A 12,740-nucleotide genomic window follows, 5' to 3' on the forward strand; every position below is an offset into this window, starting at 1 on the left:
ATTGTTCAAACCTTCAGTACATATGCATCCTTTGTGTTTTTTATTTGACAGCTTTAAGTTTAAATAAATATACTTTACTTTTTTTACTGTTAACATATGTTTGGATCAAATCATGCAACTGAATTTTGAACTAGTTCCACTTAACCGTTTGACCTGAAATTTTGCACAAACTGATCATGTTGATACTACAATCTAGTATAGATTTGTTTAAGTTTATCGTACGTACGTGTAAATTATATTTTGAATCACCATTAAATCGCAATTTCAATTTTCTGGGCAAAAAATTTGAACCAGCCCTTCTCTCACCAGTGGAAGTAAATAGACGGTGCTATATATAACTTTAAAGTTTCTTTTTAAAACGTTATTTTAACTGTATATTTTTCAAATGAGATACATTGCAAAGGTATTTTTTAGTATTTTTAATATTATACCATTAAATGTTATTGTTCAGCTTACAACTTTATTAGTGTTTGTTAAAGCTTACAATCTAAGAATATTTTTTTATATAAAAATATGCTTCTGAATTTGACGGAATATTTTACGGTACGCTGACAAATGTCTGCACGAATTATGTACCTGAAGGATAATAATGGATGAAGCTATTCATGAGGCCAACCACGTGCAAGGGATTTACGCGTCTTAGGTAAAAGAAACGTCTGGACGGGTGTATTTGGCAGCTGTTAGTTGTTACTGTAACCAAATTATCACATTTAATCCATTAGTGGGATCTTTGTCTTGTTTAATATTAATGATAAGAGAGTAGATGACATTAATTATTGTTGTTATAAAATTATTATTGTTAAAAACGAAAGTATATTTTTACTTCGTGGTAGGGCTTTGTGCAAGCCCGTCTAGGTAAGTACCATCCACTCATCAGATATTCTACCGCCAAATTACAGTACCTCTGTATTGTTGTGTTCCGGTTAGAAGGGTGAGTGAGCCAGTGTAATTACAGGCACAAGGGACATTACATCTTAGTTCCCAAGGTTGGTGGCGCATAGGTGATGTGAGGAATGGTTAATATTTCTTACAGCGCCTTTGTCTATGGGTGGTGGTGACCTCTTACCATGAGGTAGGCCATATGCTCGTCCGCCAACCAATGCCATAAAAAAATGTGTTTAGCGTTGAGTTGTTTTTTTCAGTCAATAGTCAAATTGGTTTTATAAGTTGCACTAATCATTCCAAACATTGTTAAAGCACTGCGATATTCTTTTATTTCTAAATAATCTCTAATAGAGTATAAGTGTATACTCGTATAGCCACGAGCGCATGCGTTGAGGTTCGTATGTGTGATGTGAGTGACTCGTGTTCAAATCTAATACATCGAGTCTCAGACCGTTTTGTACATAAAGCTTAAAATAATATGAATTATAAATTTGTAATTAGAATAATATTGTTATCATAGTAAACAAGCTCAGTTGAACTGACTATACTAAATTTTTATATTGTTCAAAATTTATATTATTTTTTAACTCTAGACTGCGTATTTTCACAATTCGAAAGCGAAGCGCCGTGATATTGCTCTATCATCGGTAAAAATAAAAGTAGCGATCCACTCAGTTTTTATTTATTTTATAGTTTATTATTATTTTATTTTTTATAGTCGTCTATTCTTGAAAGGTTGCAATTATAATTGGTTTGTAAAATTTGTGATCTCTCTATTAAATTCGTAACACTGTCTTTATATTTTAACGAGGCTTATAGTTATAAATGTAAAAAGATTATCGTATTGGAATACAGAAATATTATTTAGAAAGGTGGTAACCATTTTGCTATTCATGTGTTATTAATAACTGAGATTTCGATCTTTCGATCTAAGCAGCTAGTTTTGAATGTGTTCCGAATATCTGCTCGTCGTTGGCCCAGCTTATACAGATATGTCCATATTACTCCGTTAGGTGCATGCACACGAATTTTGCATTTTATATTACGAGGGTGGTGTATCGACACAAATCAAATCAAATCAAAATATACTTTATTCAAGTAGGCTTTTACAAGCACTTTTGAATCGTCATTTAACAAAATATTTAAAGTAAAGCTATCACTGGTTCGGAATGTAGATTCTACCGAGAAGAACCGGCAAGAAACTCAGTAGTTACTCTTTTTTAACATATAAAAATACAGTCACGTTAATTAAGTACAATTATATATGTATGTTATGTCTCCTGCCTGGAAGCCAACAAGCATTAACTCCACTGCCCTCTTTACCAATGTATTTTTACAATTGACTTGAATCTATGAAACGGCTAAGTTAAAAATGTCTGCACACATAATCAAAACCTATAATTGAGTCTTTATTTGGTCTAATTTATAATCATTTTCCAATAAATTGATCATTGGAGAGATTAAATTAATTACTAGCAGAAAATTTGGGAAATTCAATCAATTCATTTTGAGATGCTAATGAAGAGCTTAAAACTAGATCTAGATTTTAGAGAATCAATTATTCTACATCCCTCTCATTGCTCCACGTTGGCTATTTGTTAGTTGAACTTTAAATCGTCATTTATTCGGTATGAGGTTTCCATTGCGTAATTTACTTTATTTAAACTAAGAACTATTAACTAACCCATTCCCCAATAGCAACCCACGAGTAAAAGTTGAGTTATGTTCTAAATTATTATTATTATTTATTTTTATTTATTTATCTTCTTATTTATATATACCTGAGGTCTTACTGTTACTAATTTTTTAAGAAAAAAATATATCGGGTAGATGTTGTTTTAAATTTGGAATGTTCATTGGGAATGTATTTAATTTTATCAATAAGATTTTCTATCAAAGGTTGGGTTAGTTAACTATAGGTTGGTTTGGCGATTGGATCAATTTCGAGACCAAGAGTAGACTATATAAAATATTTTGTAACCAATGTTTATTGTACATGCGTTGTGTTTATTCGTGTAATCTAATCATTATAATAAGTAGGAGTTGAGTATTTGTAAAATAGTAGCAGGTGTGAATTCTCAATAAAATTGTGAATATTTTTCTACAATTAAAAGTCGCTTCGTGTTTCGGCTTTTAAAGTTATCCGTTTTAGTAGTAACTGAAAGTGGTTTTAATATAATTCCATTACAATCCATTATTCTGAAAAATTGTTTTGATTTTTTATCAGGCTATGGTAAAAACTATGTTCATCGTAAATTAATCTATTTTGCGTTTTACTTTGTGTTTGCTTTTATCTGTGTAACCTATTTCATATACATTTTGAAGATATATTTCAGATATTTTTTTTTGAACATTTCGATGTTGTCATATAAAAATATAGTTATAAGTACGATAAGTTTTTTATTAATATAAAATTAGCAAGTTACAAAGAAATAGGTTGGTTTAACAGATTGTTAATACAATTTCAGAACTTAAATTAGGTTTACAGTTTTTAAATTTAGTTACAGTTGGTTGAGTTATTCTATAACTAAAAACTATGCCAATTAGATCCCAGAGTCACTTGGCATAAAATTACGTGTGCAAAATTCAATAAACTACTGAAATTAGAATGATTAATAATATTAATAATTAATAATTACCTAAAACGACATAAAAGTGTTAATTCACTGGAATCCGTGCCGTTAACTCATTTCCTACTTCCCATATTTTGGTGTCTTACAATATAAAATCATTTTGTCGTCAATGTCGCCTAAATATAATAAGATTGACATAACATGAAAAATGATGACAGAAAAATGTAAGACACCAAAATATGGGAAGTAGGAAATGAGTTAACGGCACGGATTCCAGTGAATTGACACTATTATGTCGTTTTAGGTAATTATTTAAAAAAAAAAACTTTTTAATGTAAAAGTGTTGCACATGATATTGGCGAAATAATCTGTGCCCTCTTGGCACAAATAAAGGCCAAAACAAAAATAAAAGTAAAAGTGTGGCGCCAAGACTGAAACAAACATAGTGTTACTTTGGCATACATTCTGCATGTAATGCATGCAATGCAGAAATCAAAGAATGCAAAATATATATATTTTAGTTCCGTTTTTGGTGTATATAATAAAAATATATATCAATACCACTATTTAGTGGTCAATTGTTAAGTTCTGTAATCCTTCTAACGCATTATTTTACAGCCTGAAATTCGTGTAAGACTCGAAATGCTCTTATTAAAAGCTTAACCGTTAGGACATTAGAGGGAAAGCTCTGTTATTAAATAATTCAATAAGTTACTATAAATGAGATTAAATTCGCTACATTTATGCTAATAACAGATGTTACGAATGGAAAATAAAGTTGGAGAAGGTATTTTTATGCCAACGGTCTTATATTTATTGTTATTTTTGTCGATGGAAACCACATTACATTAAAATTTATATTTCATTTATCCGAGATTATCCGAAATGGCTCAGTGGTTAGAACGCGTGCATCTTAACCGATGATTTCGGGTTCAAATCCAGGCAGGCACCACTGAATTTTCATGTGCTTAATTTGTGTTTATAATTCATCTCGTGCTCGGCGGTGAAGGAAAACATCGTGAGGAAACCTGCATGTGTCTAATTTCAACGAAATTCTGCGACATGTGTATTCCACCAACCTGCATTATAGCAGCGTGGTGGGATATGCTCCAAACCTTCTCCTCAAAAGGAGAGGAGGCCTTTAGCCCAGCAGTGGAAAAATTTACAGGCTAACAGTGAATTATAAATGATAATATGTAATTTGCTTAAACAAAATAATTAGATTTGAATAGCCAAAAATCAAAAATATTTTTTTTGGATTGAGCTAATTTAGACATCTGATATATTAGTCCCAACGATACTGATATATTATTAGGATTAACTTTAGTTTCAAAACTCGACAGTTAGAAAACTACCATTTATTAGACTAGCTGACATTTATAATGATCGAGTGGTCCGTGGAAGTGATTATTGTTTCAGCCTTTCTTTGTTTAAGTGGGTAAGAGTTCCACATCACCTCGTTTGACCTTTACTTCAATCCTTTGAAGATTTTTTGTGCCTCGTATAAAGTATTTTTATTAAATTATATATTTGAATAGGTTTTTAAGGACTTCGACAACTCAACATGATCGTTTTCTATATGTTTCAATACAAGTAATTTTTAGATATTGTAATTCATTAAATGAACGCATCAATATTTTGTATCCTATTATCTTAGCCTTTTTTTTTTTTTTACGTGCTACGTGATTTCATTTTTTAGTTGTTACTTTTTGCATTTATAATATATCTAAATTTCATAATGATTGATATATTGAAACAGTAAAAACCTGTTGTTTTGCGCTGTTTGTTTTTGAAAAATACTTTGTTCCATAATTCTTTCTATTTAAATAAATTATATTAAAAACAAAGATGGGAAGTGCAATAGTTCAACTGGTGATAAATTGGATACCTACAGCCGAAATCAACTAGCGCCGATTCGTTCCGTAAAGGATCTAAACTATGTACCATAGTATGATATTTATAAATTAAGAACGGTAAACATTAATTAATGATTTTATCCTTTTAACTCTTTGACTCAACTCAGAAGAGGTGAAATTTCGCTGTGTAACAATGCACTAGGCATATGTAAGTGGCTAGAGTGAGTTCTAAGTATTTGACGTAACAGGCCAAATGGACGACATCTCCTTCATCTTGTTCCTGTTTCTCGATATATGCAGAAACATATCGCACCAATCAATCTCTCAATCTCAGTACCAACTTGACGCTGAAAATTTTAAAGAGAGCGATGCGCAGGAGACTTAAAATTAAATACAGGCAAAAACCACTTTTTAGGAGAATGTTTGGTGTTTATTTCCAATGTGGGTTGGCGGATATCCTTATTAGATTTTAATCCGCCACGTACAGGTTTCCTCACTATGTTTTCCTTCATTACCATTGAATTATTATAAACATAAAAAATTAGGGGTACTAAACCTGGGCCATCACAGTTTTACAAGAATATTTCGCGAACACAACTTTTTACGATATTGCTTTATGAGCTAAACTTTAACAATATATAAAATATCGAAAGCGTCAAAGTCATTCATCAAAAAAAGTTTTATTTACCCTTACTTACGACTAGGTGGCGTATAAGAGCTGAGTCAACTTTTGTAGCGTTCTAACGAACGGAACTTCGTTAAGTGTTAAGTTGCAGTTGAGTTTAAGAATATACTTCAATGTACATTAACTTTATTTTCGATCATAGATGACCCAGATGTTAGAATACGTGGAACTTAACCGAAGCGATTGTGATTGCACACCATTCATTTGCTTCATTTCTGCTTGTAATTCAAGTCGTGCTTGATGGTGAAGTAAAACACCATGATAATCTGTATGTTATTGGATAATAGGATAATATTCTCCTACACGTGTATCAACCTGGGGGTCAATTCTACTTACAAAAAGTCACGTTATCGAAACAGGTAATAGAACTTTGGCTTTGTTTTCAAGCCCGTCTGGGTAGGTACCACCCACTCATCATATATTACCCCCAAACAGCAGTACTCAGAATACCAAGAATACCAGACCACAAATTGTTATGTTCTTGGCATTGGCCAAGAATTGCTCCTTGGCGGCAGAATATCTGAATATCTGATGAGTGGATGGTACCTACTCAGACGGGCTTGCATAGATCTCTATTACTAAATAAAGTAAATTATTTTCTATTTGTATTTTCATCAAAACTTATTAAATAGCAAATATTATATGCAATTAAAAACTATCTATTTAATGTTTTAAATTCGCCCTTTACGCACTTATTAAGTGTACATTAGGGAAGTAACGCTGAAAGTCATTCAGCTGTGAAACTGTACATCACAATTAAATCATATTCGAGAAGTTTCATAATGAATGCGACGTGTACGTCGTACGGTTTTGCATTTAAAGGCTTAACTCTGGTCGGTGAATTGCATTTTGTAGCAATTCACTGGTGACGGGTATGATATAAATATATTAATGTCAAAGAAAGGATGGAAAACAAAGATTTTTTTTTATTTTTATTATGTAACTACTTAATAAAATATTAAAAACGGCTGTCTGACATGTAATGCTCAGACTGAGCCGATGGGAGAAATGGGATGATATATTGGCTAAGTTTTCTTTCTGAAACGTCGGTGAGCATTTCTACTAATAATTATTTTTCAAAATTTATCCTCTAAAGGGGTTAAATGGCCGGTCGCAAAGTCCATGCACAAAGTGCGGTGATTGGCATCTATCCCTAGCCATATAATAAAAAAATGAGAAATGAAAATTTGTAGGGAAATTCATATAAAAAGGGCAAGTAAAGACAAAAAGATGATTTATGATTTTATTCAATAATTTTATTTATGTTTTATAAAAGTATAAAACTTTTGTTTTAGTATCTATATAAATAAATTAAAATAAAAGATAACAATTTTGTAGTATATATTTTAAGATTAGAACATATATGATATTTTTGTTATATTTCGTTTTTAAAAGTAAATACAATTTAGTTTCGAAACATTACAATATAGATTTACCTAATAGATTACGTTTTGTTTCTTTGTTCTACTGTGTATCTAATGTATATTATATATTCAAATTAAGTTTTCAAATTCAAACAAAAATATCTTTTCATTTTGTTCGCTTGGGATAATCTCATTGTCCTAAGTAAGTACGGGAACTCGTAAAAGTTTGTTGTTTGCCATCAATCTACTGAAACGATTTCCTGGTTTGTATATCTTAATTGTTTTTAATATTAATTCAAGAGTATCGATACTCTTGAATTAACATTAAAAACATTTAATGAATTATCGTACAGTTTTCTTGTACTTATAAAATTAAGGATAATTTTTAACTAATACATATATAATACACAATATTAGGCTGCAGAGCTTAAGGTCTGAGCCCTAACTCCCGATAAGATTATTAAGAATTTATTGTATAGAAATTCTCAGTAGCGGTTCGGAGCTGACAATGTTTACATCTGTGGTTCAGAGATCTCGTAAAGCCGTTGCATCTACGTTTGAAATCTCTTCAGTTGTGTCAGGGTGCCGTTGCATCGGGTTATGAGAGTATGGAAATGGAAAGGGCATCTGTGTTCACATTTTTGTACCTACTATAATATTTTCTGTGCAGTTTAAAAGTCTCCGTTGAGAATAAGGCGAAATCGGCTAGGAGCTGATTATTTCAATTTATTAGTCTTATATTTTAATGTGTGTGTTATACTTAATAGCGAACTGAGTCTATGTATATATGATCAAGGACCCCCCGTTTTATATTACAGTAGTACATAAATAAAAAATCTATTACAATACAATCCGTATAGTGGCGACCAATCACTCTTTACGTCCAGTCCGTCCATCCATCACCCATTGCTAATACACATCTTCCAGAGCTCACACGCTACACACTTTTTCTATGTGTATTCTTAAACGTTTCTTTGTGTCTGAGCATACACTTAAACAGCAACGACCTATTTATAAATGTCGCTTACTCTATAAGATAAGAGTTTATAAAACGGAGTCGCCGTGTCCATCTGCCTCTCGGTATTAATGCGAAACATTTAAAATGTTTTTTATATGACACACAAGCTAACTAAATTTGTTTTTAGACGATAGAATTTGTCATCAGATGGTAGGTGGTACCCCTGCCTATATTAACTGGCACTGAACGAAATAATACTTACCACGAGGGGAACCTAATCGTTGTCCTTTGTGGCACAAGAGATTGATGATGTCATCCTGACCGCTTTCGGCCACGCCATCCCATCTCAAGAACCATCAACCAACTTCGCAGGACATATATAGTGTATTAGCTTGAATGCAAACACAGATGTACTCTATTCCTAAACTCTCATAATCCTAAAAGACGGCATCTTTCACGACCGGCAAGATTTCAGGAGTATGCCAACGCCTTTATGTGCATTCTGAGGCTCGAGAGTGTACATACTTCCAACCTACAGATACTTAGCTATTATCGATAGAAACTTAATATATTTTTACCGCTTTTTTATGAAACCAGGTCCTCGGGATCTGCGGACCGCTATATCTAACCATTATACCACCAGTTTATACTCAATATAAATTACATATTTCTTTTTACGGTACAATACCGTGATACCCAATTGGCCCGTACATACCATTATTCACATTTTCATATTGTCGTTTCTTGACTCATGATTAAAATACAATTTTAAGTAACGTACCTTCCTCTTATCAGGGCAAGCTCTGATAGGTTTAACATCAGAAATTACTTTATAATGAAATTGTTAGCATCTCGTCGAGGATATGAAAATCATAATTATTTTAAGCCTTCATTATGTTACTGCTCGACAGGCAATTTCCAATATGTTAGCTTTGTATCATAATAGTTTTCATTGTGTTGTTATGGATACGGGTGCCAATGATGGAATGCCAATTTGCAAATACATCCAATATTGGAAAATATTATTATTTAAAGTTACTACTTACTTGCCTACTGGCAAAAAGACCACAATAGTAAGCGGTAACAGCAAGTATCAGATAATATTTGATTTTCTGTACAGAGACTTTCTTTTAAGGGATATGATTAATTGATTAGTTTAGCATATATTGCATGTTTGGCAAATATTATTATGCAACTCAGATTGGCGTGAAAACCAACATATGTACCTCCCTCATATATATTGATAAATTATTTATAATACAATTAATAATCATCTTACGAGACCTCTTGGGCTATTGTACAATCACTTAATTGCATCTTCAAGTCGAATCCGAATACCTAGTTACTGTGCTAACAATTAGCACGAATATATTATATTCGTGCACTGTACACTTAGTACATATTAAGGGAATAATTTTCCTGGTGGTTTATTATCGTCTTTTATTTCTAAATAGTCGATAGAATTTTTTTAATATATATTTCTTCTAAGCGTATATATACACATTATAAAACATAAAACAACAATATCACAATTAAAAATCTTTTTTACTTTGTTTTTATTCGCAAAACTGACAATAATTTCTTAATCAAAATAAGTCGAATTATAGTAATATTTATTTATAAATTGCCATACAATTATGACCACTGGATGCGAAAGTTAAGTGCGAACAAATTTTTCATACTAGGCTTGATATAATTGAAGCTATCCTGTCTATGCTTTCACGAAAACAGTTGGAAAGAATTGCATTCATTAAATTGGACTATGTCGACCAATTACTTTTGGTTTTAGGTAAACAAAACGTCTTTCGATTTATAGTCGACCAATATAAATCATGCGGTCAACTAATTCAGGCGCATCAATGAGGCCTCTAATTAATTTTGTCAGAAAAACCACATCAGTAATCTTTCTACGCTCGTTTAGTGAGTTCAATGTATACTGTGTAAGAGGAGAGTCACGTGTAGATGATTTTACGACGTTTACATTTTAAGTCCGGAAAAAACAATTAATTTACAAATTATATTTATTATATTCGGTCAGAATGTGATTGATAGTCTGAACTGTGCTACAAGACTCCAAGGCACTGCGAATAATATTGTTAAACACAAGAATTGATAAACCAGAATCTTCGAATCTGCCTTTGTCTGTAGACACAGCCCAATAATTTAGTTGGCTTAGAAGTAACGTGGTCTACATGTCTACGAAAACTTAACTTCGAGGTTATTAAAACACCTGAGGATCTTAAAATTTAAATGATATGAAGTAAAAATTTATCAAACGGAAATAGAACAAAAGTTGAAACTATACAAAATTTTATATAAAAAAATATACATATTTAGGAGTTTCGAATCTTATAAAATGTATCAATCTTTTGATATATTCTAAGAATAGAAATTAACTTTTCAATATCATATATATTTATTGTCTTACGGTAGATCTCTTGGACAACTGCCAGAAGCAATCCCAATATTTGTTATTATAGGCTATTTGAGTATATCAAAAGACATTCGATGGTCTAGTCATTTATCAATATTTATAACGGCAATTTATCATTATTTCACAGACCCCTTATATGTCTCTTAAAAGTTTGCGTATATCTAATATTGTTACTTTATTTTCAGATATTATCGTCATAGCTAGCTGATGGACATATCGATTTTCAAATACCGCTTATCCAAGTGAAGACGAAGTAGCAAAATGTCCAACAATTCGCAAACTTTATTGGATATTTTTCAAGAGATCTTGGCGGCATCTGGCAATTCCTCGGATAGCAAGATCATCAATGAGACGAGAATTTTATCAGCTTTGAAAGAGCAGGCATCAAAAGGAAAACCCGAGAATTTTGGCTCAGTTTTAATTAAAGTAGTGAGCGATGTTCAGAGCAAATTGAATCTATCCATTAAGCCGGACGGCTACTGTGGTTATTGTGAGGGAGATTTTCGAGACGTCATCCACGCTTACAACGGCATTCATGGATATGTTAGTCTTATGGTAAGTACCTTTCAATGATAATATGCAAAAAATAGAAATTCGTAACAATCATTATTCCTTCAACTTTTGCGCAAAAGTAAAGAACTCCCCAAGAACCATGTTAAAACATCTTAAGGTCATTCACTCATAGGACAGCTCATACTTATATGCGTGTATGTGCATAGTATATATGATTGTGTGTGTGTTAATTGAGTCCAAGACGAAAATTTCGCTGAAGTTAATTTGGGAATTCAATAGATCTATTGTGTGTCCATCATGAGATCAATTTCATGTTCCGATGCTATTTGAATGGTAAATTAACACGTGTTACACACAACAGATGTTAATGTATACAAAATACATTAAATCTATTTATATATACGTATGTAAAGAGAAAATTTTGTACATATTTTTTAAGCGTATTGCGCGCACGCAGTAGTGTCAAAACTAGTCATTGTTAAAGTTTATACAACTTTACAAATACATTAAATAAAATAAAACATTGATGATTTAAATTTTCTAATTTTTTTTATCTTTTGTATATTAAAATAGCTCGAAATAGCTCGAAAAAAAGCATCTTAGCTTTGTAGCAGATATTTCCAAACTGTTGTCAAAGGACATAGTCTAAATTCGCCAAAGCATCAACAGACTGATGTGTGACTTAAACTATATATAATTACTAAAATTTAACGGATACTTCATATTATTCAAAACTAATGAAATAGGTGATTCTTTGATTTCGCACTGTTTCTTTTGATTCACAAAATATATCCGAAATCACTCATTAAGCACTGGATCCGTAACGTAAGAGAAAGAGTTAAAGCGCTTAAAGCGCTGAGTGCTAACAGAAATGAATATACATTTTGTAAAACATATTCATTCACTTTGATAGAAACGTGAATCAATGTTTTGTCCCTGTGAGATTTGGTTCTTTTCATGTTTGTGTTGAGTATTTTTTATTCCGATTTTCTTTTTTCTAAAACCGGATTGTAATAACGGACTTTGTTTCTCCATTCACTCGGATTTTATTTATGGACTTGACGTACAACTTGATAGCCTTTGCATGATAGAAACGAAACCTGGTTTTTTCTTTTTACTTCACACACAGCAGTGGATTGCTGTTATGAACTTGACTGATAAATAAAATGATATAAATTCAAAATTCTAATCAGCGGCGAAAGTCAGTGTCATCTATACATATAAAAAAATTGGGTGATTGTTTTTAACATAAAAACGACCGCTTTTTACTAAACGCATTTGTATGTATACACGGTACATATAACAAAATAACTTTTTTTAAATTTTTGTCTATCTGTCTGTTTGTTCCGTCTAATTACTGGAACGGCTGGACCGATTTTGATGGGACTTTACTAGCAAAAAGCTGATGTAATAAGGAGTAACATAGACAACAACAATAACTTTTAAAATGTATTTTTAAACAGCAAATATTT

General features: G+C 31.7%; 1 protein-coding gene across 1 annotated transcript in view; it reads left to right on the plus strand.

Annotated features, from left to right (window-relative positions):
- The first annotated feature begins 11,016 nt into the window (after positions 1-11,016).
- LOC125070573 (G-protein coupled receptor dmsr-1-like) overlaps positions 11,017-12,740 on the plus strand; it is a 37,085-nt gene continuing 35,361 nt past the window's right edge. The window contains exon 1 of the mRNA XM_047680489.1: positions 11,017-11,310. Within this exon, the coding sequence (XP_047536445.1) occupies positions 11,017-11,310 (294 nt within the window). The remainder of the gene's footprint in view (positions 11,311-12,740) is intronic.

Source organism: Vanessa atalanta, chromosome 17 (genome assembly GCF_905147765.1).
Source record: "Vanessa atalanta chromosome 17, ilVanAtal1.2, whole genome shotgun sequence".
NCBI lineage: Eukaryota > Metazoa > Arthropoda > Insecta > Lepidoptera > Nymphalidae > Vanessa > Vanessa atalanta.